At 42.3% G+C, this 22,373-nt stretch overlaps 3 protein-coding genes across 4 annotated transcripts; 1 reads left to right on the top strand and 2 right to left on the bottom strand.

Moving 5' to 3' along the window:
* The first annotated feature begins 1,668 nt into the window (after positions 1-1,668).
* Positions 1,669-5,080, top strand: tmem54a (transmembrane protein 54a). 2 transcript variants are annotated; one of them, XM_079216984.1, is made up of 6 exons: positions 1,669-1,806; positions 2,930-3,126; positions 3,266-3,325; positions 3,674-3,868; positions 3,959-4,096; positions 4,747-5,080. In XM_079216984.1, the coding sequence occupies exons 1-6, from the start codon at positions 1,794-1,796 to the stop codon at positions 4,876-4,878; spliced, it is 735 nt and encodes a 244-aa protein (XP_079073110.1). In that variant the 5' UTR covers positions 1,669-1,793; the 3' UTR covers positions 4,879-5,080. The 2 variants fall into 2 exon arrangements, with proteins under 2 accessions (XP_079073110.1, XP_079073111.1); XM_079216985.1 differs by having other exon boundaries at positions 3,818-3,868.
* Positions 5,081-5,164: 84 nt separating this feature from the next.
* On the bottom strand, positions 5,165-9,777 carry LOC306735573 (putative histone deacetylase 1-B). The gene is made up of 14 exons (XM_079217058.1): positions 9,723-9,777; positions 8,883-8,995; positions 8,688-8,805; positions 8,517-8,591; positions 8,267-8,405; positions 7,891-8,032; positions 7,713-7,805; positions 7,508-7,616; positions 7,256-7,396; positions 6,848-6,956; positions 6,598-6,728; positions 6,302-6,472; positions 6,136-6,187; positions 5,165-6,044 (listed from the first exon to the last, which is right to left on the bottom strand). Exons 1-14 carry the CDS (start codon positions 9,772-9,774, stop codon positions 6,017-6,019), a joined length of 1,473 nt encoding a protein of 490 aa, XP_079073184.1. The 5' UTR covers positions 9,775-9,777; the 3' UTR covers positions 5,165-6,016.
* Positions 9,778-10,969: 1,192 nt separating this feature from the next.
* Positions 10,970-22,224, bottom strand: lck (LCK proto-oncogene, Src family tyrosine kinase; the record flags this gene model as incomplete). The annotated part of the gene is made up of 12 exons (XM_079216612.1): positions 10,970-11,166; positions 11,292-11,423; positions 11,947-12,100; positions 14,712-14,784; positions 16,811-16,994; positions 18,728-18,880; positions 18,996-19,145; positions 19,634-19,737; positions 19,883-19,981; positions 20,862-20,952; positions 21,567-21,627; positions 22,117-22,224. The coding sequence occupies 12 exons, from the start codon at positions 22,222-22,224 to the stop codon at positions 10,970-10,972; spliced, it is 1,506 nt and encodes a 501-aa protein (XP_079072738.1).
* Positions 22,225-22,373: the final 149 nt, after the last annotated feature.

Genomic DNA, 22,373 nt, shown 5'->3' on the forward strand with positions numbered 1-22,373 from the left:
GTGGCAGCCGGCTTCTTTGTTACTATCTGAGCAGCACTGTAATGTCCCAGAAGGAAGCAGAGCAGTAGCTTCAATGTCCCCATCGCAAACTTCAAAGTGGGTCAAGCCCTCTGATCGCCCTCACAGCCCAGGTGTGTCATTAATAGGGTGCAGCAGCAGGAGGGACAGGTGCTGGCAATCCAGCTAACGAGGTTAACGAGACGAGAGACCAAATGCTTTTTTTAAATCTTGTTGACAAAAAGTATGTTGTTCATGTTATTCCTGACTGCAAATATTTTAGATAGCCAGGGTCTCTGTGAAGCCCTCACAGCTAAGGTCATCGTCTTAAATAGTCTAGCGAATAATATCTTATTTACTTGAAGTAGAAAAATGTCCAACTCAGCAATAACTTTGGTTTGACTATGCTATTGTGCTGGTATTATAATCCCATAACATAAAATGTAAAATATAATTGTATATATATATATATATATATATATATATATATATATATGTATATATATACGTATATATATATATATATATATATATATATATATATATATATATATATATATATATATATATATATATATATATATATATATATATATATATATATATATATATATATATATATAGATAGATAGATACTTTATAGTCGTAGTAGCGGCTTACAACTTGAAGATACAAATAAACACACAAGATAAAACATAAAATATATAAAGAAGCAACAGGGATGAAAGATATATACAAAATAAAATAAGAATAAAGTAGTATATATATATATATATATATATATATATATATATATATATATATATATATATATGTATATATATATATATATATATATATATATATATATATATACATGTATATATATATATTTAAATATACACAATAAAATAGAATACAACTGGAATGAAATATATTTACATCCGCAGAGTGTATTCATTAATTAAGCAAAATAAATGTAAATAATTATATGTATGTGTGGACCAGGTCACATTTACACATTCAAAGGAGTCAAGGGACTGAATCATCAAGCTTAACTCTGCACGGACACATAGCACAGGGGTGAAAGTAGCAATGCCACAGTTTAAAGACACCCTGTTACAAGTCCTGCATTCAAAAACGTAAGTAAAAGTACAAATATATAAGCATCAACATGTATTTAGAGTGCCACAAGTAAGGCTATAGAATGGCTCAGTTCAGAATACATTACTGGAATAATTAGAGTGGCATTAACGTGTATTAATGTTGGGCCTGGTGAATGTGAAGCTGGTTTGAATATATTTGAATATATTGTGTATAAATACGTAGAGCGAAGTTAAACCGCAGTTAAATTCCATTTATGCGTAAACACACATGGCCAATAAAGCTGATTTTGATTCTGAATTACTGTTTGTACTGCTGGGTAGCTTAATCTATAATAGTAATAATAAGTATAATAATAAGTATTATAATAGTCATTCTTATAATATAGGCCTTATTCTTGTTATGATTTTTTTTCAAGTGATGGACAGTCAATGCACTTAACCGCTAATGGGGAGAGATTTGCATGTGTTTTTATTTTGTTATCAGATTTCCCCCCTCTCTTGTACTGTGAACGTGCTTCGGGGCGGAGCTTCCGCACAGGTAGGCGGAGCTTCCGCACAGGTAGGCGGAAGGTAGCCCCAGTGTGTCCGCAGGTGAGCGGCAGCAGAAGAAGACATCGACGCCCCAAAAAACGTAGCGCCACACAAGCTGTCAGAAATGACTTGCGTCCTACTTGTACACTAATATGATCCAAGGTTGACGTAAAATCCACCATGGTGAATTTAGGTAAGTTTACTTTCACGTGCTGAAGTGGCGGAAGAATACGTGTTGCGTGCGAAAGTTTTTAGGCGTGGTCTGCGCAGTCGTTACCTGAGATGTAGTTTCTGGTGTTTGAATGACGGAACGCAATGCGATACCTTTTTTTTTCTGTTTATTTATGCCAAAGAAAACCTTTCCAACTACCTACGTTGTTGAGCCTCTCACATGAGCGGCCTGCTAGTTGCTAGTTGCTGTTTGTTTTTTTTAAAGGAGTTTCACCTAAATAAAAGTAAAACCTGTTGGGAAACCATTGCGTAAGCTTGCTGGCATCCAGGAGGTTGTTGTCGTAGTCTGGGTCCCACAGGTGCACATCATATCCTTACTATATAACCTAAATAAAGTGTCAGACACCAAGCAGGATAGAAGTGTAATTACCAGAACATATAATATGGGAATAAAGGCTATATTGAGTTGGATGCAGTCACTACATGAAGGTTTATATTCTATCAGTGTTTCTGTTGCAGTGCACCTTAGACCAACAATATTATGACCAAAACACAGCGACTTTTTTTTCCCCTCCAGCACCCAGCCAAAGGTTTGAATGAGACAGACCAGTTGCAGATATGTGTTTCTTCCTGACCCCCTCAGGCCAGTTCAATGTGGAGGTGGATGTTTGATACCCAACCCAGAGCGTTGTCCTGTGTGGTTCAGGAGGGGTTAGGCCGTTATGGGTGATCTGAGTTTGTCGCCATAGCTGCAGCATTTTGCAGCATTGCAGGGGGGAGAGACATATCTGCAGGGGGTTGGGGATGATTGGAAGTCTTAGAAGTGTTCTTATGGTGTAATAACCGCTGGCCCGCTTTTTTTTTTTTTGCTCTGCTGAAACCACAAGCTCTCAATGTACTGCAGTCACAGAGCTCGTTCTATGTTTAGGATCACGCTGAATACACTTCTTTGGGATTTCGTCCTGTCGCCAACACTGATGCTCACACACAGCATTTACATACTCTTAATATTGTATTAATCAAATGCTTCAGTGTGATGATATGGACTCTTGTACATGCATTGTAAGGAATTAGTTGTATATCTTGTTGGCAGAAAACAAAGTTAAGATTATGAAATTGAAATGGCATATTTCTGCATCCTCTAGGAGTATGCTGTGCCAACCTCAAGGACAACAAGGCCCTGATGAAGATGGGGCTGGGGCTGGTGCTGGTGGGCCACGTTAACTTCCTTCTTGGAGCGCTGGTGCACGGCGCTGTGCTCCGGCACATCAACGTGCACGCTCTGGCCCGGACCATGGTGTACGCCATCGCTAATGTCATTGCTATTGTGGCAGGCTTGGTGGTAAGTGGTGTGAAAACTCCATGTGTGCACGAAGGAGCTTAAAAGCAAATTTATATTTCATATTTAATAGCGTATGTTGGTTTAAAATATATTTGTAAGTAATGTTGTGTGTTTTTGCTGGACTTCTTGTGCCCCTTAGGGAATTATAGGTGGAATAACTGCCATTGTCCTGTCCAAAAACAAGAGGAACAGGATCCTGGTAAATACAGTTCTCCCCCTCTTTGGCACAGCTTCTCCATTTGCCGGCTCTTGTTAAAACCTGCCCTCTGTTTTTGAGTGAGGTGTGTGTGTGTAAACACAACGCAGATGATGGCTATATGAATAGGAAACACAGCATGCAGATATGACATTCATTCACATATTGGACGTCTGTCCTCGGATTGTGGACTCACTGGGATTTTCATTCCATGTTCCTAGAGCTTCCCTTTGACATCTAATCGACATTGAAAACGCCTGTTATTTGTTGTGAGGAAAAGTGTCGTTCACACACTGGATCCAGTGTTGTGTTTTCACTGACTAACACACTCATGTGACGATGTCCTTGCAGCAGTGGGTCTTGCTGGTCTTCAGCTTCCTGGCAGGTCTCTTGTCGATTGCCTCCACCCTGGCCTTGTCAGTTTCAATGGTGAAAGCCATCATTAACAAAGGATGGGGCCTCCTAACGCACTGCTCGTTTTCTGCTGATGATCAGGGCTCCTCCAGCATCACTTACGAATGCCCCTTCGACCCAACCCGGATCTATGTAAGTTGAGATGCTGCAAAAAAAAGAAAGAGAAGTGCTTATTGGTCAGAGGTATGTGCCGTCATCTTTTCTTTTTATTTTGTCATCCAGAGCACCACACTCATTCTGTGGGCGCCTCTCATCTTGATGTCCGTGATGGAAATGGTGTTCTCTTTCCGCTGCTTTGCTGCCTGTACGTCATTCCTCTACCTCTGTCCGTGCAGGAAGCGGCCGATCCGGGGCCGGAGGGTGAGTTGCTGTCAGATCACTGACTCTACACCGAGACCTGCGTTACTCGTCACAGGCTGATGTTACGTCATCCTTCTGTGTTACGTATAGCAAGTCATTTCAGTCAGATTGATTTTTTATATAACAAAAAAAAAGGTCAGGGATGTGTATCAAATTCAGATGAATCCGTGGATTTCTAAAATCCTTCAAAACGGAATTGAAAGATCCATACAGTGCAAGGGACAAATACTGTAAACTTGCTTCACTAAAGGAGAAGTGCATATATTAACAAAAAGTAACATTTGTATTTAGAATCGCATACCGTACTGTTTTGGGTTACACCTTTAAAGTCTTATAACACCAAACAAAATAGCCTGTTATAGTATTAAGTAACGCCTATGTGTATTTATTGCGTCATACCAACTCATTTTACAACGGTTAGTAAAAACAAAAAACTTTTTTTTTTTTTTTTTTGGACTGATGTGTTTCCTCTAGACTGACTGCTTTGTGGTCAGATGTTTCACCTTAAACATGTTGAAACATGTGTTTATAATATGAAAATCGCCAACTGTCTGTATTCAATAAGTTACTTTATTCTCGTCAGATGTGATTTCCTTGTTTCCAATACTCTCGCTTCATGTGAGGTAGCCTCTAAATTAAACATGTTTCAGGTGCACAGCCCGGGAGCTGTTGAAACGCCGTCGTTGCAACCGAGACGGGATCCAGAGAGCGATGCTGGAACCGAGCCGGCAGAGCAGGAGGAACTGCTGGACGGCACAGTGGAGCAGAGTGCCTGGCTCTGAACCAGCGATAGGTTGGAAACCGCCCGTCCTAACCGGTTTAAATGAAACATCTGTGATGTTTTTGTATCGAGTGTGTGTCTGTTACAGATGTCAGCAATGGCATTTTATTTCCCTTTGATAAAACACTGCTTTTGGTTTGGTTTTAAATTGTCAGATATTGTTTGTGTGTACTGGGTATTGCCTTGAAAATAAATAAATATGGAGCATTAAAACCTTGAATGTAAAATACTTCAACTGCAGCGGAGTCAATAATGTCAGAGAACAAAGAGACGTAACTTTTCAGGGCAGTTTTTATTGGTGTAAAAAGTGTGGCCAACGCACACTGGGGTCTGTCAGATTTAAATGACTTTTCAGAATACAAATATATACAAGAAATGAATCCTGGCATTTGTCTTGCTCCCATTTAACAGTATACTATACTCTGGATATTTGAGTCCAAATGTCAGTGGAATTTAAGCCTGATATCAGCAATTATGTGACAGAACCCAATCAATTTTTATATTTTGTGGCAGGAGTCCCAAAAAGATGAAGCTGTCAATGTTAAAAGGACACATACTAAATTACAACCTAAAAAGAACTGCAATTTCACTTTCATTGTGCCGTGTTAAGGTACTCGGGTCTACACAACCCTCTTAACCACTCTTGGTGACCTCAGCAGACAACCAGTGACACATGTATTACAGAAAAGGATCTATTGTATAAACATGCTTCAACTGCATTTTAAAGACACATGACAAGTGGGACTGTAAGACAAAACAGTAGCCAAAAATATCTATGATTTAAATAAATTAAATCCATCAGATATATAAAAGCATACATGTACTAAGCCATTTTTACAGAGTTACATCACAAGGGAAAAGCAAAAGTCATAGAATAAAAAGATTAATAAAAAAAAATGAGAAAGCATACAAAAGAAATATTCAGTTTGACCTCAGTCCAGAAACAGGTAAAGGTTGAAAAGGTGTCCTAGAAAACGTTTGGATCCCCATCCCGTGTTGAGGGGGTGGGGTCTCATTACAAAGATATAGTTCTTCACTGTCTTCAACAGCAGCAGCCTGGAAAGATGATTTACTCAAAACAATCTCGCTTTAAGATGTGTTCTGATCAGTTGCCTTGGCATCCGTGGCTACTGAGGACCTCAAGGTGTCTTGGACTCCTCTTTTGGCCTGAAAAGACCCAGAGAAAGGACATGATTAACACACCCAATAAGCCACTTCCTGAGCAACACAGTCAATAAGTGAGGGCACTGTTTCTCACTTTGAGGTGTCCATTTTCTCTTCCTCTGGCACCTTCTCTTCTTCCTTTACTTCTATAAAAGAAATGAGACGTAAAATGTTAATAGGACGTACTTTTCTTTTTAAATAACACGGAGAGGGGATTGAAAATGTAAAAAATAGAATTAAAAAAAATAATTGATAAATACCTTTTGTTTCCTCCTCGCCTTTCTTCTCCTTTTCTTCTCCCTCCTTCTCTCCTTCGGTTTTGGCTCGCTTGGATTTCTTGAAGCTGGCTGCGTGTCTGCGGCCTCCTTCGCCTTCGTCCTCCGAGTCAGAGAACTCCTCCTCACACGCTATCCTCTTGTCATGAGCGCGGACTGAACATGAACAGAGGGGTTAGCGTCGAATCAAAACATGGAAATCTACCGTTTGAAAAAAAAAAAAAAGGTGAACGGCAAGATCAATTCCAACTGAACATAAGGCCTATGGGAGATGTTCTTACTGGAGATGCGTTTGTTGGGGTCGTCCTCCTCCTCGTCACCACTGTCCTCCTGCACAGCGTCCTCGGGGATGGCCTGCATTTGGACTCCCGGGGCGTGGGGCAGCATACGCAAGTTCTCAAACAAGCGCTGCCTAGAGGGCAGAGAGCAGGTTGAACTTACTATACGACCCGAGACACAAACCTTTACCTTTTTCACAACACAAGTTTAAAAAAAAACAATAATAACCGAAAGGCAGTTTGGTACACTCACTTGATCTTCTCCAGGTAGTCATTGGTGTTCTGATTGGTCATGTTGGAGGGGCTGATGTGCAGCTTGAAGTCTGGTCCGAAGTACTCAAAGTAGTCATTGTATGGGAGCTCTGTCAAGTTGAGATCACAAGTTATTTTACATTTGTATGAGGCTACTAAAAAGCCTTCAATACTATTTTTCTCTTTTCACCTGCTGGACAAATAATGCTACTTAAATATTGTGTGGTTTAATGATCAAAGGATCTGGCAATGGACTATTAATTCATCAATATTTAATTATCTCCAATACACTAATATAATGTCTTCGTTTACCGAGACGGTGTTTGATCTCCACCACAAAGAAATCGTATCTCAAATTAAAAAAAACAGACCAATTGTATTCAGTGCATCATGGGCATACAAGACTCACCGTTGGGGATGGAGGTGTCGAGGGCTACAGCGGTCTCATACGTCCAGCAGCGGGCCACGTTACGGATTGTGTAGCCTCCTCCGCCCAGCATCAGCAGTGGCAGGTTGAAACTCTTCATGTACTCCACACACTTGGCATGGCCTGAGCACAGCATGGGGCGGGGGAAATATTTAGTTTCTCAGTTACATTTTAATCAAGATAGCTGCAAAAAAACTTTGCTTTGATCATCAGGAGAGAGATGTTTCAAATGACCTTTAATGGTGAGGTTAAAGCAACCGAGCCGGTCTCCTGACAGAGAATCGGCTCCACACTGCAGAACCACTGCGCTGGGTTGGTACATCTCCATCACCTTGGCCATGATCTACACAAACCACAACATCCACTTGTTCAAATGCTGCTGTCCACCAAGGGAGACCTCAACTTAAAAACATCAGTCAACAAGTCTTTGTGTACTTACAGGTTTGAATATGGCTTCATATGACTCGTCGTCAATGCCGTCCCTCAGTGGGTAATTCACGGCGTAATATTTACCCTTACCGGCACCGATGTCCTGCAGAGAACAAGGCAAATGTCAACTCACTGTACGACGATGATGACAATGTGAACTTTCTGTGAAAATAGACTTCCAGGCTCACCCTCAGGTCGCCTGTGCCGGGGAAGTACTCCCCGTACTTGTGGAAGGACACAGTCATGACGCGATCTGTGGTGTAGAAGGCTTCCTCCACGCCGTCTCCATGATGGATGTCAATATCTATGTACAGAACTCTCTGGTGGTATCTGGAAAGACAGAAGGGGTCATTTAAGCCCTACAACTTTTGATGTAGCCCATGAGAAAAAACGTTTTTGCCACCTTTTGAAGTATTTAAAATGAAATCTTTAACACTTGTGCTCGTTTAGGAGAACGACTGGACACCTAAACTCGTCATCAGTTTCCAAAACAGACATTTTGATCAACCACGTGTGCAAAGCAAACCTGTACTTGAGCGGCTACGATAGGGCTTTTGTACTCACTTCAGTAACTCCAGGATAGCAAGCACGATGTCGTTGACATAGCAAAACCCAGAGGCCTCTGACTTCTTGGCGTGATGCAGGCCTCCGGCCCAGTTGATGGCGATGTCCGTCTGCTGTTTGTTCAACTTCACCGCACCGGCTGGAGCACAGAGAAGAATTAACAACCCGCTTGTACTGAACAGATTACTGGGGGTGATGATGGCATGATAACGGTCCAACACACACACACACAAAAAAGGGAAAAACTTACCAACGGAGCCGCCTCCCGAGAGCTGGCAGAACTCAAATAAACCATCAAACACTGGACAGTCCTCTCCCACGTTAACTGCAAAGCAAGCGCAAATACATCAAAACATTGCTTTTCGGAAAACTGTTTTATTTGTCTCTTATCCCATCAAACCGCCTCTCTGACCAAACGTACATCTCTGCATTTGTTTGCTGTACTCCGACATGTTGTCCGGTCGAATTGAACGCAGGAACTTGATGTAGTCGTCGCTGTGATACTTAGTCATCTCCTCTCCGCTGGCTTTGTGCGGACGCTGAAACACAGAGGACAGGTCAGCTGCTGGGACACAGGAGGCGAGGGCCAGACATTTGTTCCTGTAACATGACATACATAGATCTCCATCTTTCTGTAGAGTCCATAGTTGAGCAACAGGTTGTGGGTCATGCGGATGCGGTGTGGCTTCATGGGGTGCCCCTGGCCATAGTAATAATTTCCAACATCACCTGGGGAGGGGGAGGGGGGGAACGAAAAAAAAACACACACACATTCAAATATTTATTTAATTTCTAATGCAAAAGTTGAACAAACGTGTACACGAAGTAGCCCGAGACTGCCTGAGTGACTTCCTGCTCGCGTTGAGGTCGCGGTGGTATCCAACAATAGCGTCGGTGCACGTCGGTAAACACACTCGAGTCAAATCGCTTCCGTGAAACTGCACTAAAGTGCTCGGCTACAATTAACTATCTGCATGGCGGCGCTTTGTTTCCAGCATCCCACTCGTGTCGAGTAAAACAAGATGTTTGCGCCGACCTCCCTCCCGTTTGAAGGAGAAGAGATGAGCCATTTTAATGCGAGCCTGGCGTTCGCGTTAATTGCGGCGACAATGAAGTACTGATATCCCCCCCATTGTTAGCTCCTTAGCTAGTGAGCTGAACTAATTTAGCACAAAAACTAACATCTGGTGTGCAAACGCCGACGAAACCCTCGTCGAGGGGGGAAGTCGTGGCTCCGGGGAAGTTGATACCAACGGGACATTAGATACTCGGGGTGGATTTAGCGACCCGGTTAGCCCGAGGAGATGAAAGCCGCCTGCTACTCGAGCTAGCTCGGCTAGCTAGCGTGCTAGGTTAGCAAGGAGGTGCGATAAACGGACACCTTTGTTGGCGCGAAGTGGCGGATTTCGTTCATCCGCGCGTCCTCACGCCAAAGTGTCGGCACACGAGCACTCACCGTCATAGTAGTAGCAAACTTTTTTCTTTGTTCCTTGGGAACTAAGCGCCATTTTACTGCTTTTTGGCTGGCTTTCCCCGCACACTGCAGGAGACAACAGCGACAAGAGGCGGATAGTTTGTATCACGTCCAATCAATGGAGAGCAATACCAGCTGCTTTCAACAGGGGGCGACAGAGTCCCTCCCCCTCTGCGCGCGGATACTCGCGTGGAAGTCGTTGGACGCCGTGAGCGTCCCCTATTTAACAGTTGCACTACCTGCTCAGTGGGAAAACACGTAATAAAAATAGCAATGCCACAATGTGAAAACTACAAAATAAGTGCAGAAGTCGTACAATTATAGTAATTATGCAGCATAATGGTGTGGTATTACATTGATTTCTATGATGTTTTCTCATTACAACTGATGCATTACTGTGTATGCAGCATTGTAATAATGCAGCTGGTCCAGGTGGAGCTATTTTTTTTTACCTACGTTTGCCTACTGGTGTTGTTTAATTTATAGCAATGCATCATATGTAATACGTTGGCATGCCTCTCAAAAGTATGGTAGAATGGAAAATTAAAAATATGGAAGTACTGATGAACAGGACATGTACATCACATATGTACATACAGTCCTGTGCTGAGCAACTGCACCCACCCAGTAACATTTAATCACTGCTGCTCAATATCAGATGATCACAAATACATATTTTGAGTGGCTGTCTGATATTTATTGGTATATCTTGGGAACATGTTGACAACAAAACCCAAACTACAGTGTCCAAAATGCAGTGTGATTGAATTTAACACATTTACATAAAACATTTGAGCAGTTTTGCATGACATGGACATATTAGCAACATGTATCAAACTGCAGAGGTAAAACACAGATGAAGCACTGACGGTATTTACATCATAATGAGCACCGGCAGAGCAGCTTATTGAGCTACATCAGGCAGTTCAGGCTACATGGGGATCGCTCTCCTTCCTCTTCTTGGCTCTGCAGTGATCCAGCTGTTACAGGAGTTTCCAAGGTTCAGTTCCACATGCATGAGATCTTATCTAAGAGGCCACTTCGCAATACGTTTGGCGCAGAAACAAAGTAATCTTACTTGGAATCTCAGTTTCTACCAAATCAATATAAAGGCAAGTACTCTTCAAAAACAAATAAAACTAAATCCAGCATCCATCTTCACAGGCTTTCGCCTTTAGTTTGAATACATTTATTGTAAGTCTGTAAGTCTTTCTGCCACCCAATCAGGGCTATTCCTGGTACTGCCTCTCTGTGGCAGTGAAGAAATCCTCCAGAACGCTCCTCAGGTACTCGAAGGTGGGCCTGTCCTCTGGGTTTTCCCTCCAGCACAGACCCATGACGTCGTGAAGTCCCTCTGAACAGTTTTCCGGCTTCGGCATTCTGTAGCCCAGCTCCAGGTTCTGGATTACCTCTGGGTTGGACATACCTGAATAACAGGTCAGATGTAGGAGATTATGTGCATGCTGCTGTTTTCAGCAATTACTATAATATATGCTAGACATGTGAGGATTTTCTAGAATGATACTGTGATGGACAGGCATGAGTATTTACCAGGGTAAGGTATGCGTCCATATGTCACTATTTCTGTCAGGAGGATCCCGAATGACCACACATCCGATTTAATGGAAAAGGTGCCGTAGTTAATAGCCTCTGGTGCTGTCCATTTGATGGGGAACTTTGCACCTAAGGCAAAGTCAACGTCAATTTTATTGTCACTTCTTCCAAACATGTGCAAACATACAGACCTGAAATTATGTTTCTCTACTGTCTGACATAAAGTGAATAGTGCAAAAACTGTTTAAAAAGTAAAAAAAAGACAACATATAACATATAAACAACATATAAACATAGTGCAAAAATAGTTAAAAAAGTAAAAACAATTAAAAAAGTAAAAAACAACATATAGCATATAAACAACATATAAACAACATATAGCATATAAACAACATAAATTAGGAAACTATATAAGTGTGTGTTATAGCAGCGGTCAGACCTAACACATGAAGAAACTTTATTTTTCAAAACAAGCATGAACACTTTGTTTTATTTCATTTAAAAGGGATTACTTTCCATTTCAAAGGCACTCAAACTGAAGTGTTATAATAAAACAATGAATACTGATAGAAGACACGATATAGCCTGAAAATGAGGTTCAACAGGCTCAAAACAACATGTGATACAAGTGATTTCAACAAGCTGGTGTTACCCTCTCTTGCTGTGTATTCGTTGTCCTCGATCAGCCTTGCCAGTCCAAAGTCGGCAATCTTACAGATGAGTTCATTCGACACCAGAATATTGGCTGCTCTCAGATCTCGGTGGATGTAATTTTTCTTCTCTATAAAGGCCATGCCGTCAGCCACCTGCAGGGAACAGCACATCATTAGACGAGCCCTATGACTGTGTTCAGGTGGAGGGACCTGTGCATGTTTTGCTATTGTGCAAACTGAATGCAGGGTTACTTGTGGTTCCCAGAGTGTTAAAAAGTTGGTTGGGGGCTAGAGCTTTCAGTTATCGGGCTCCTCTTCTGTGGAATCAGCTTCCACTTTCAGTCCGGGGGGCAGACAGTCACCTCATTAAAGAGTAGACTTAAGACTTTCCTCTTTGATGGCGCTTGTAGTTAGTGCTGTTTCAGGCTTATAGTTAGGGCTGGCTCAGGTTTGCCCCTAGATATGCTGCTATAGGCCTAGACTGCTTTGGGACATCTTAGGATGCACTGAGCTCCTCCTCTCTTATTCTCTTCCTCTTTCACTCCTCCTCTCCTCTTCTCCTCTTATTTCTCTCCTTCTGGATAAATTATTGTCTCTTCAATGCACATTACTAACTCTACTTTCTTTTTCCATGGATCGTGGCTGCCTGGAACCGGTCCTGCCTGCTGCCATGGCCCTGCTGATGGAAGCGGCCTGGAACCGGTCCTGCCTGCTGCCATGGCCCTGCTGATGGAAGCGGCCTGGAACCGGTCCTGCCAGCTGCCATGGCCCTGCTGATGCCCCCCTCTCTCTCTATCTCCTTCTGCTTCATGGATTGTGGCTATCTGGTTCATGGACCATGCCTACTACTCATTATATGAATAATTTCTGTCACATTCATTGAATGTGCTGTAACTCTGTTACGTTATTCATTCTGGTCACATTACATCTATTGCTTCTGTCCATCCGAGGAGAGGGATCCTCCTCTGTTGCTCTCCCTCAGGTTCCTTCCACTTTTTTCCCTGTGAAAGGGTTTTTACTATCTTTATTGGGGGAGTTCTTCCTGATCCGATGTGAGGTCCCGGGACAGGGATGTCATGTGTGCAGATTGTAAAGCCCTCCGAGACAAGCTTGTATTTGTGATGTTGGGCTATATAAAATAAACTGAATTGAATTGTAATATGCATGTGTGTTGGACAGATGAACTGGTTTGCTGAACTCCCAAACCAGGGAGTTTACCACTTCCCCAGGTCAATTCCTTCCCTGACCCCCTTTACCTCCGTACTCCACCCAGGTACACAGCTGCTCTACTTCCTGATACGAAGAGCTGCAGTCCTGCCTTCACCTCAGTCTACTGCAGACTGGCTGATTATTCCAGTGAATGTGATTCTGACTCAATCCAATACTACATGAGTCATTTCTAGGAACATTTAAATTGATACTTCACCTCATGCAATAAGCTGTTTGTGAAGAATCTCAAGATTTCTACAGAACTCACAGTTGATTAGCATCTGTGTCTTTTGGGACTGTTTTCATTTGTTTATACATCCAACACTCCATGTTTTTCTGGGCCAGCGGTGTATATTTCAGACAGGAGAATCTATCACATAGGTTCGACTGGCCCTGGGGGTTTTGTCATAAACGTGAGAAGTACGTACGTCTGCGTCTGTCATAGACGTCTACTGTCGTCATGACTCCACTCTCAGGCAACTGAACGCCTCTGCACTCTGTGGTTTGACTCAATCTGAAACTTTAAACCATTACTTTGCATTCAGTGAATTATATATATAGCTCTATTCTCCGATAACTAAGTACATTTGAGTACAAATTCAAGCGAATGTGATTACACACATTTTGTTTTAGCAGGGATGAGGATGTGGACAGTGTCCAAGAACAAGGTCATCAATCACTTGCATTTTGCATCACAGAGAGAGTTACCTGCTTAGCGTGTTTACCGCAAATGCTATCTGTGCATCTTTCTGTAAAATACGTTCACCACAAAGCTCTGTATAAGCCCTACCTTTCTGCGCCGCACTCTGAAGCGCCGGAGAAAGTGTCTACTCCGGCTGAAGAATCTATTTTTTTGTTAGACTTTCAAATTTCAGTCTGTCTTCTTGTGGTTTTATTTTCCATTCCCACACCCACAATATATGGAGGCCTAAGTCAAAGTCACTTTCCTGGCATTTAACATTCAGAGAAGCAGATGCAGGCGTGATTACACAACATTTTGGGAGAATACTCATTCACTTTGTTGCTTAAAGAGCTAGATAAGAGGACTTTTAAGAGGATATTTCCCAAAATGCTGAACTGTATATTTTAACTTGCAGTCCAAACTGCATGTCCAAACATCTGGATTGACTTTGTCAGGTTTTATATTCACAAAATGAATTTTCATCTGGGTGACAGTACACAATGGTTGTCACTTCGGCAGAGCGGTGCCAGAGCATCTTACGTTTCTAGATGAAAGAGAAATGAACATTCTGTATCAGGTTTTGTCACCATGCCCTCATTTTTCTAAATGAATTTGAATTTGTCTCCTATTCAGACTGTATTCAGGCTTTATTTGCGCCAACATGTTTAGCCCGAAGTTCATCACAATACACACAACCATCCAGCTCTGTCGATATTATAAGATCAGTGTTGAGTGTAAGCCTCATTACAACAGTGGCCAGTTTCCCGTCTATGAGGATCAGAAGAGAGAATAGGAAGCGATGAAAGGGAATCTGGTAAGTATGGAGATATGAGTACACAAACATTGAAAGGAAGAAAAAAAGAGATGTCTTGCCTGAGCCGCCATGTCTATGAGAGTGTTCATGGGCACATTGCCTCCCTCCGTTGTTTTCAGGTAATCCACTAGGCTACCTGTAAAAACAATATTCAAGATTTTGCTGAACAATATGAATTTATATAAAAGATCACGTCACAACAGGTGGTGGACTCTAGCAACCTATTTCTGCAAGTTATGAACTAGTTTACGCCTGTTTATTGTTTTGTATTTGAAAGAGCATGTGTACAGATGATAAAGCAACTTGGTTTAATATTAATTGGAAAACAAAAGTGAAGTCACGCTCTATCTAGAAGACTGATGATATTTTTCCTTTGGTTCCAAAAAAACATCAACATTCCTCACAGACATAAATAGACAGTTGGACCAAGAATAGCGCTTCAAATAATGGAACATAACATTGTGAGGAAGTACACGGAGCATCTGTCAAGTTGATGCATAGCTTGTGAGAGCCGACGTGGATTGAGTTTGATTAGCAGAGAACAATACCTCTGCACGTCAGCCAACCAAGTCAAACCAAAGGAAATAAGAGGAATGACTGTGCCAGGAAAGAGGAGGCCTTTGCTCCTCTGCTTAAGTCCGGAAGACGGCTTTTGATGTCTGAGAGCCAGAGGAACGCTCTTTGTCAAGGTCACAAAGGGAAGCTGACACGCCTGTTATTTTCCATCTTTGTTGCCTCCAATAATAATAATAAAAAAAGGACAAACTGAAAAGACAGGAACTCCGAGCCATCCTTTCTCTTGACAACAGAGGCAACAATTGTGTCATGGGCAGCGGACAAAGAGACAGCCTCATGCAATACCATACAAAGGCACTCCATTCAATACAGCTGTAAGGCTGTTGCTTTGCTTGTGACAGCATCTCTCTATGCATTTTTGTTGTTGTTCCTCCCCGGGAAAAAAAATTACAAAGACTCTTGAGGTCAAAGTGAAGCAGATACTGGATCACTTCTATATGCTGCAATTGTGTGTAATAAACTATTGCAAGGCAGAAAGCTTGTAGTACGAAAAGTTGTTTGCAGCTGTTACCATGACCCCATTTTGTGTTACTTGTGTGTTTGTGAGTCGCAGTACTTTCACACGTAGTTTGCTCTGTGAGAAGGGAAGAAGAGGGAAAGAGCCTGTGACACGATGCTAGACTAACGGCCGTCATGTCTGTGGATGCACATGCGTAAAACAGACTCATCAAAGGGCCTGCGTGAACAATAACCTGGTGAATCACCCTCTCCTATTTTGACACCCCACTCGACTCAGACGGGCCAGAGGAGACTTCCCCCCAGTGAGTTAACACCAGCGACCTGGAAGGGCCCGGAAAAGAAGTGAAAGTTCATGTTTGCTTTGAAATATTTCAGCACAGAGCGGCGAACACAGGAGCGCCGTGAGGAGAAGCTGAAAATAGCCTATCAGAGGGGCAGGCCACTTCAGCAGAGCAGCATGCTTTGGGAGGCAAGGCTCACGACTTTGCTCCCTTATTTAGGTTTGCTCTCACAGCTGCATTCATGTCCGATCACGGGGGGTGATCGTGCGATACTGTTCCAGTAACGTGCATCTCATATCATTTAGATATACAAGGAGGCGGCCGTGGTTCTGAAATCAAAAGGCGTTCAGCTTAATTCAACAGAGTCACTGATGTGGAGCGCACGTCTGAAAACACGATGACTCATGAAAAGGTGGAAACGCATCGGGGCCTTTAGTTCCAGGATGTGCTCTGGCAACCGTAGTCTGATAGCAGATCAACATGTTCGGGCCTGAACGCCTATGGCGCACCACCGTCTATAAAATACTTTCTGTGTCTGTACTCGAGGCGCCAACCTTACCCTGGTGACGTCGCCTTTAGTGTTCAGGAAAACGAGGCTGCAGATTAAGGGAATAATCGTTTCAGGCAGGCTTAGACATATTCCAGAAGACTAAACTGAACGAAGAGGAGTTGGTTTGATGACAGAAGGATTTCTTTTTAATTTAACTTCAAATGAGCATACATTTCCTAACCCACGATTTCCTTTTCTTTTAATGCATTCAGTGATATAGTGGAATTCCCTCTTGATGATTGGTGTTATTAGCTAAATTCCTCAGGCTGTGACACGTACAAAGTATTTCTACCCACCGTTTTCCATGTACTCCGTGACAATATAGATTGGCTCCTGGGTAACAACGGCGAAGAGGCGGACGAGGCGTGGATGCTGCAAGTTCTTCATCATGTTGGCCTCTGCCAGGAAGGCTTCCACCGACATTGTGCCCATCTTCAGGTTCTTAATAGCCACCGTCCTGTCATTATTGTAGACACCTGAAAATGTATGTGTAGACATCAGCAGGCGTTTGAAAGACATTGATCAAAAAAAGACTTGAGGCTGGACAACGGCGCTAACGTCCTGATGTTAGTTTAGGGCAGTGGTTCTTAACCTGGGTTCGATCGAACCCCAGGAGTTCGGTGAGTCACTCTCAGGGGTCAAGACACACACAGTATAGCCCGGTTCACACTAGCAATGTCGGGCCGCAACACACCATTTTTCTTCTTTTCGTCACATTGATTTGCAGTAAATATTCATTGAGTTATGTTTTTGTGTGAAATTCATGTTTTGTTGATTTTGTTCTTTGAACACAGTGATTTTGTGTGCAACTGATGCATGGTTCATTTTGTGCACTAACAAAATATATACCCATGTTTTGAAGAAATCATATTTTATTTTTCCAATTCTGAAGGGTTCGGTGAATGCACTGATGAAGCTTGCAGGGTTCAGTACCTCCAATAAGGTTAACAACCACTGGTTTAGGGCATTAGCATGCTAACTTTAGCTAATTAGCACTGAAAGTACTGCAGAGGCTGATAGGAATGTCATTAGTTTTGCAGGTATTTTCTAAGTATTGAGTGATTGTAATTTTGATTTGATGATGGGGCTAGACGCAGAGTCAGAGGATGCCAAAAGTGATTGGGATTTATCTTCTTGGGACCATGAATATTTGTGATCACCCCCCTAATAGTTTCTATTTCACTTCTAACCAAAGATGTCCTGGAACTAATGTCAGGAGATAACCAAAGTCAGGCTGTTATCACGGCAAAATAAATCTCGTCACATTCACTACTACACTGTGTTAAATGCAAAAGTAAATGAAGAAGGCTTTCATCTCAGCTGGTAGGGTTCATAAATACAGTGGCTCTGTTAGTTGGGATTCAATATGTGCTAAACAGCGCCACATGACTCTGGTGCAAACAGGATCTTGGTCCAGATCTGGTTCACTAACACATGCCAATTGAACCCACAGTCAACCAGTTCCGTCTTCAGTCACGTGACACGGCTAGCATCTCTCACCGGGAACAGATTACATCCACTCTTCAAAGCATTCCTCCGTATTTCTATGTTAATCAACGCCAATAAACACTTCATAGCAAGTGGCAGTGCCATTACTCAAGCATGTTCTTGAACCAATGTTTGGATGAGGATAGAGAAAGGAATACAATGCCAGACGCCATGCAAGAAGATACTGTAAATAGAAAGTGGCTGTGTAATGACGACACGTTCCATGGTTGGCAATGTTTATCTCCAGTACAGTGGTTGTTTGGGATGTTGAATGGTGCTGGCAAATGTGGATGGAAAATAGAAGGGAAATACCCGTCCAATTGAATAACAAGGGGGCTTTGGCACAGATTATTTCAACTCACATCCTTGTGATCAAAACATGTTGCCTTCTTGTTAAGAGATGTCCTCCAATCCGCGAGCTCTTTGGGAAATTAATATTTATGTAGTTTGAGTGATGTTGCATAAGAGGGATAATACCTCTCATCATTCTTCAGTTAACCAGCTCATGCAAGCCTACAATTATGACTGTGTTGAGGAAACTGTTCTGCACACGCTGCAGAAAAACCCTGGCGAAAGGCTTTAGCAGCCTGCAACTGAAACGAGCAACTGGACTTAGTGCGTGCGATGTATCCGTGCAAAATGATGCAAACTCTTGTGCACAAAATGGAAAAATAGCACTTAAATGATTGAACATCCCCACATTGTCCTCCCTGTCACTCACCCATCCAGACCTCTCCAAACTGTCCCGCTCCCAGCCTGCGCTGCAGCTTCAGGGACTCACGGGGAATCTCCCACTCGTCCTGCCACCACGGCTTCTGCGGTGCCCTCGACTGGCACGGCTTCATCAGCTTGGTGCACAACCCATCTGCGTCACCTGAACGACAGAGAGAGAGAGAGAGAGAGAGAGAGAAGGAGGACAGGTTAAAGACTGTTCCGATGAGGACCCAGCGGTGACCTTGATTCGACCCCCTCCAACGGGCTGCACGCACGTGAGTGATGCTGGACGAGCTCCTTCAGCGAGTTAAAGGAGATCTTGGCTGTGATGTAGAAGCCGCCGTTGTCCATGTTGCGGATTCTGTAGTGCTTGACTCCTTCACCGGTGTTGTGGTCCAAGTCCCTGATTGACAGGGAGAATGACCCTGGAACGAAGTGGAAGCATATTCTAATGTGAGATGATTTTGGCTGATACATCTGAAAATCACAATGCAAATTAGCTTTAAACTTCGGTTTGGATGGCTTGTGTGTCCCTTTTTTATATCATGAAGTCACTACCAGATTCAGATTCATGCACATCTTAGCATTCCAGTGTTTGTGCTGCATTTACAACACAAATTAAACAGAGTTTAAGTTGAAGAACAGGAAGGGGGTTTGTAGGAAATGGTATTTTTTAAACACGGCCAGTAATATTAACACTGTGTGACACAGAGGATGCCAGTCATTTTGTGCATTGTCTCACTTGTATAACAAATATGTCGATCTCTTTGAAAACAATATTAAATGCAGTGCATTTGGAAGCAAATTTAACAGTGGAAGGCCACAAATATACTGCTGAGAAACTACCTGAGAAAGAGATTTTACTGTCTGTCGGCTGTATATGAGTCAATGCCATGATGACAAAAAGGTTCACCTTGGGTTGTCTCACTCTCTCGGATCAAGTAGGAGCCCAGCGTGTTCCCGGGAGAGAGGAGGAGCCTCATGGCTTCGTTTCTTGAAATGTTCTTAAAGAACCACCTGCAGCACAAACACACAATATGCTTCACACGTTGAGCTAACCACTTCCCCTTCCCCCAGGGCCGCAGCATGCATGGTACGAGGCTCTGAGGGCTGAGGGGCATGGCGTTGACAGCAGAATATTTATGCTTCCTGTGTGACGTACGGTTCAGTCTCCACTGTTGTCATTGCAACAAAGTTGTGTGGGATGTAGCCCCGCTGGCCTGTGGTGAGAGACTCTGCAAAATACCACTCTGGATCGTCCCTGGATGTCAAACGAGAGAGCGATGGGTGAGTTTATATATAGATTTTCTAGGATGAATAAGTATCTTCAGAATGCATGAAAGTCTCACAAATCAGCAGAAGATACAGAGGAGATGCTCACTACAAGTGACACACAATATTCACTATATATAGCTTAGGAAAAGTTCTCCATTAAATCAAAATGATTGTATTTTCAAAGTAAATTTCCAGGCAAAAAAAAAACCCACATTCTGTGTAAGATGAGTCCATTTTAATGACACATTTGGTAAAAACCCAGATATATTTATTCTAAGAGATAGAAGACGAGTCATATGTGTCATCTTCAAACATGTCATGGTACTCCCTCAGAATGTCAAGGCATATTACTGAGGTTATGACCTTTTGGGCCTCAGTGGTAAATACAATCCTGATTGAATGGCAAGAAACTCCATTAGAGTTTGCTGTTTATAAGTCTATATGCTCTACATAGGTTTACTCTTTTCAATCCATGATGTTTTTGAGATTTTTGCCTTAATTCAAGAGTTAACTGTAGAGAGAGACAGGAAACAAGGAGCCGCAGTCCGTGTACTAGTGAGGGAACAGCAAGATTAGACTCGTAACTTAATTTGAGCTTTCCAAAGAACAATCGAAGGCTTGTGCGGTAAAACAAGGCTCTCATGCAACAAGTCCCTGGTTAGAAAGGTGAAATGCTGTAAATGACAATGAACGTAAGGATAGCTTATCTTGCTGCATACATTTGTCCAACACACTAATTTAGGAGTCGAGGCCTTCCAGGTGCCGTGGGGGTAAGTGGGGAGTGCACATTCTTGTCTGGGGCTGAACAATGAGTAGAAACCTTTCTACCCAGCTCGAGCCCTGCTACATGTCAACCAGCAGCTTACTTGTTGATGATCTTGAGTTTGTCTCCCTTCTCAAAGCCCAGGTCCCCGTCATGGTTGGGCTCATAACTGTATATGGCCACCACAAGGTTGTCTGCAGGAGGAGCACCATAAGGGTTTATCAAACAAAAAATAGTTGAAATATATTGTGGATAGTTTTTACTCACAAATGTGACTGTTAAAATAGGATACAAGTTAGTGTTGTGTGCTGGGTGTTTGAGTCCCTCTGATTCGGATATTTTGAAAAATGGCTGATGGCAATGGGGAATGGAGATAGTGGGACACTTCTGTACATATACAGTGTGTGTATATATATATATATATATATATATATACATATATGTATGTATATATATATATATATATATATTAATGTATTAATAAAATACATATGCATATTTAGATTACAATGAGAAAGACACTTATTGGCTTTCGGATGAGTTAGAAGTGTAATTTAATTCATAAATATATCAAACAATTGAAACATTTTACCACAAAACAAAAAAAAACGTATTAATGTATTTCCAATATATTTAAATATATTTCCCTTATGTATTCAATCACACTTATTATTAACTCACATTATATGTTTGCTTCATTAACCTGTTTACCTTTCTGCTTTAACACATTTCGCTACCTCCGTCCTTAACTTTACTACGACTTGTTCCATAGATACTGAAACACACAGAAACACATTCTGTGTCTTACCTGGTAAAGGAGATGTCGGAGGCGAATGCTGTGATGGGTATGGAATCAGCTGGTCTGTGTACTAGTGAGGGAACACGATTCATAACTTAAGTTGAGCTTTCCAAAGAACAAAAGAAGACTTGTGTGGTAAAACAACGCTCTACCTCATGCTACAATCACAGGGAAATGTCATCGATAACAGTTTGGGTTCGCCTCCCAGACAAAATGTCTCGACCTATTGTGGCTTTTTCCTTTATTTCTATTCTAATGGGACATCTAACTTCTGCGGAGGAAACAAACCACTGAGGGAATAATATCTCTCCCATTTAACACACAAAAGAGAACTCACACGGTTTAAAACGTCTCTGGACTCAAACATACAACAACAGACTGTTTGTTTGATTTCCTCCGGGTAACGATTACATCATTTACACAACGTGAAAAGTGGTCATTCACAAGTGGTCATTCACATCCAACCACACTGCAACCAAACCCATTCATGACATGCGGACGCTACAAGGAGCGATGTGCTGACACCAGCCTGCACATGGACACGGACGTGGACACTTACTGGGTTGCTTGACTGGGGAGGGATGGGACAGTTGCAGTTTTCACACATTTCATCCAGGTTCTCCATCCACTCTCCGTCTGAATAGTCCGAACTGCAGTTGCATCCCATCTTTTCTGCAATTTTAGACATTAGGATGAGCATCAACTTGTTCATAAGATAATGATTCGGCCTCTTTTTTTTGTTCTGTTTCTCAACAGTTGTTAAAGGTATCGTGCTCTGCGTTTTGAAATGTTAAAATATGGTTAGGAAAAAAACAA

Source organism: Taurulus bubalis (assembly GCF_910589615.1).
Source record: "Taurulus bubalis genome assembly, chromosome: 4".
Classification (NCBI taxonomy): Eukaryota; Metazoa; Chordata; class Actinopteri; order Perciformes; family Cottidae; genus Taurulus; species Taurulus bubalis.

Excerpts from the sequence above, each read along its gene's own strand:
- LOC306735573 (XM_079217058.1), bottom strand. The coding sequence starts at position 9,774 with ATGGCGCTTAGTTCCCAAGGAACAAAGAAAAAAGTTTGCTACTACTAT. Across the intron at positions 8,592-8,687 it reads CAGCAAACAAATGCAGAGAT|TTAACGTGGGAGAGGACTGT; the intron begins GTACGTTTGGTC and ends CTTGCTTTGCAG. Across the intron at positions 6,045-6,135 it reads GAGAAAATGGACACCTCAAA|GCCAAAAGAGGAGTCCAAGA; the intron begins GTGAGAAACAGT and ends GGGTCTTTTCAG.
- tmem54a (XM_079216984.1), top strand. Across the intron at positions 3,127-3,265 it reads CTATTGTGGCAGGCTTGGTG|GGAATTATAGGTGGAATAAC; the intron begins GTAAGTGGTGTG and ends TGTGCCCCTTAG. Across the intron at positions 4,097-4,746 it reads GGCCGATCCGGGGCCGGAGG|GTGCACAGCCCGGGAGCTGT; the intron begins GTGAGTTGCTGT and ends AACATGTTTCAG.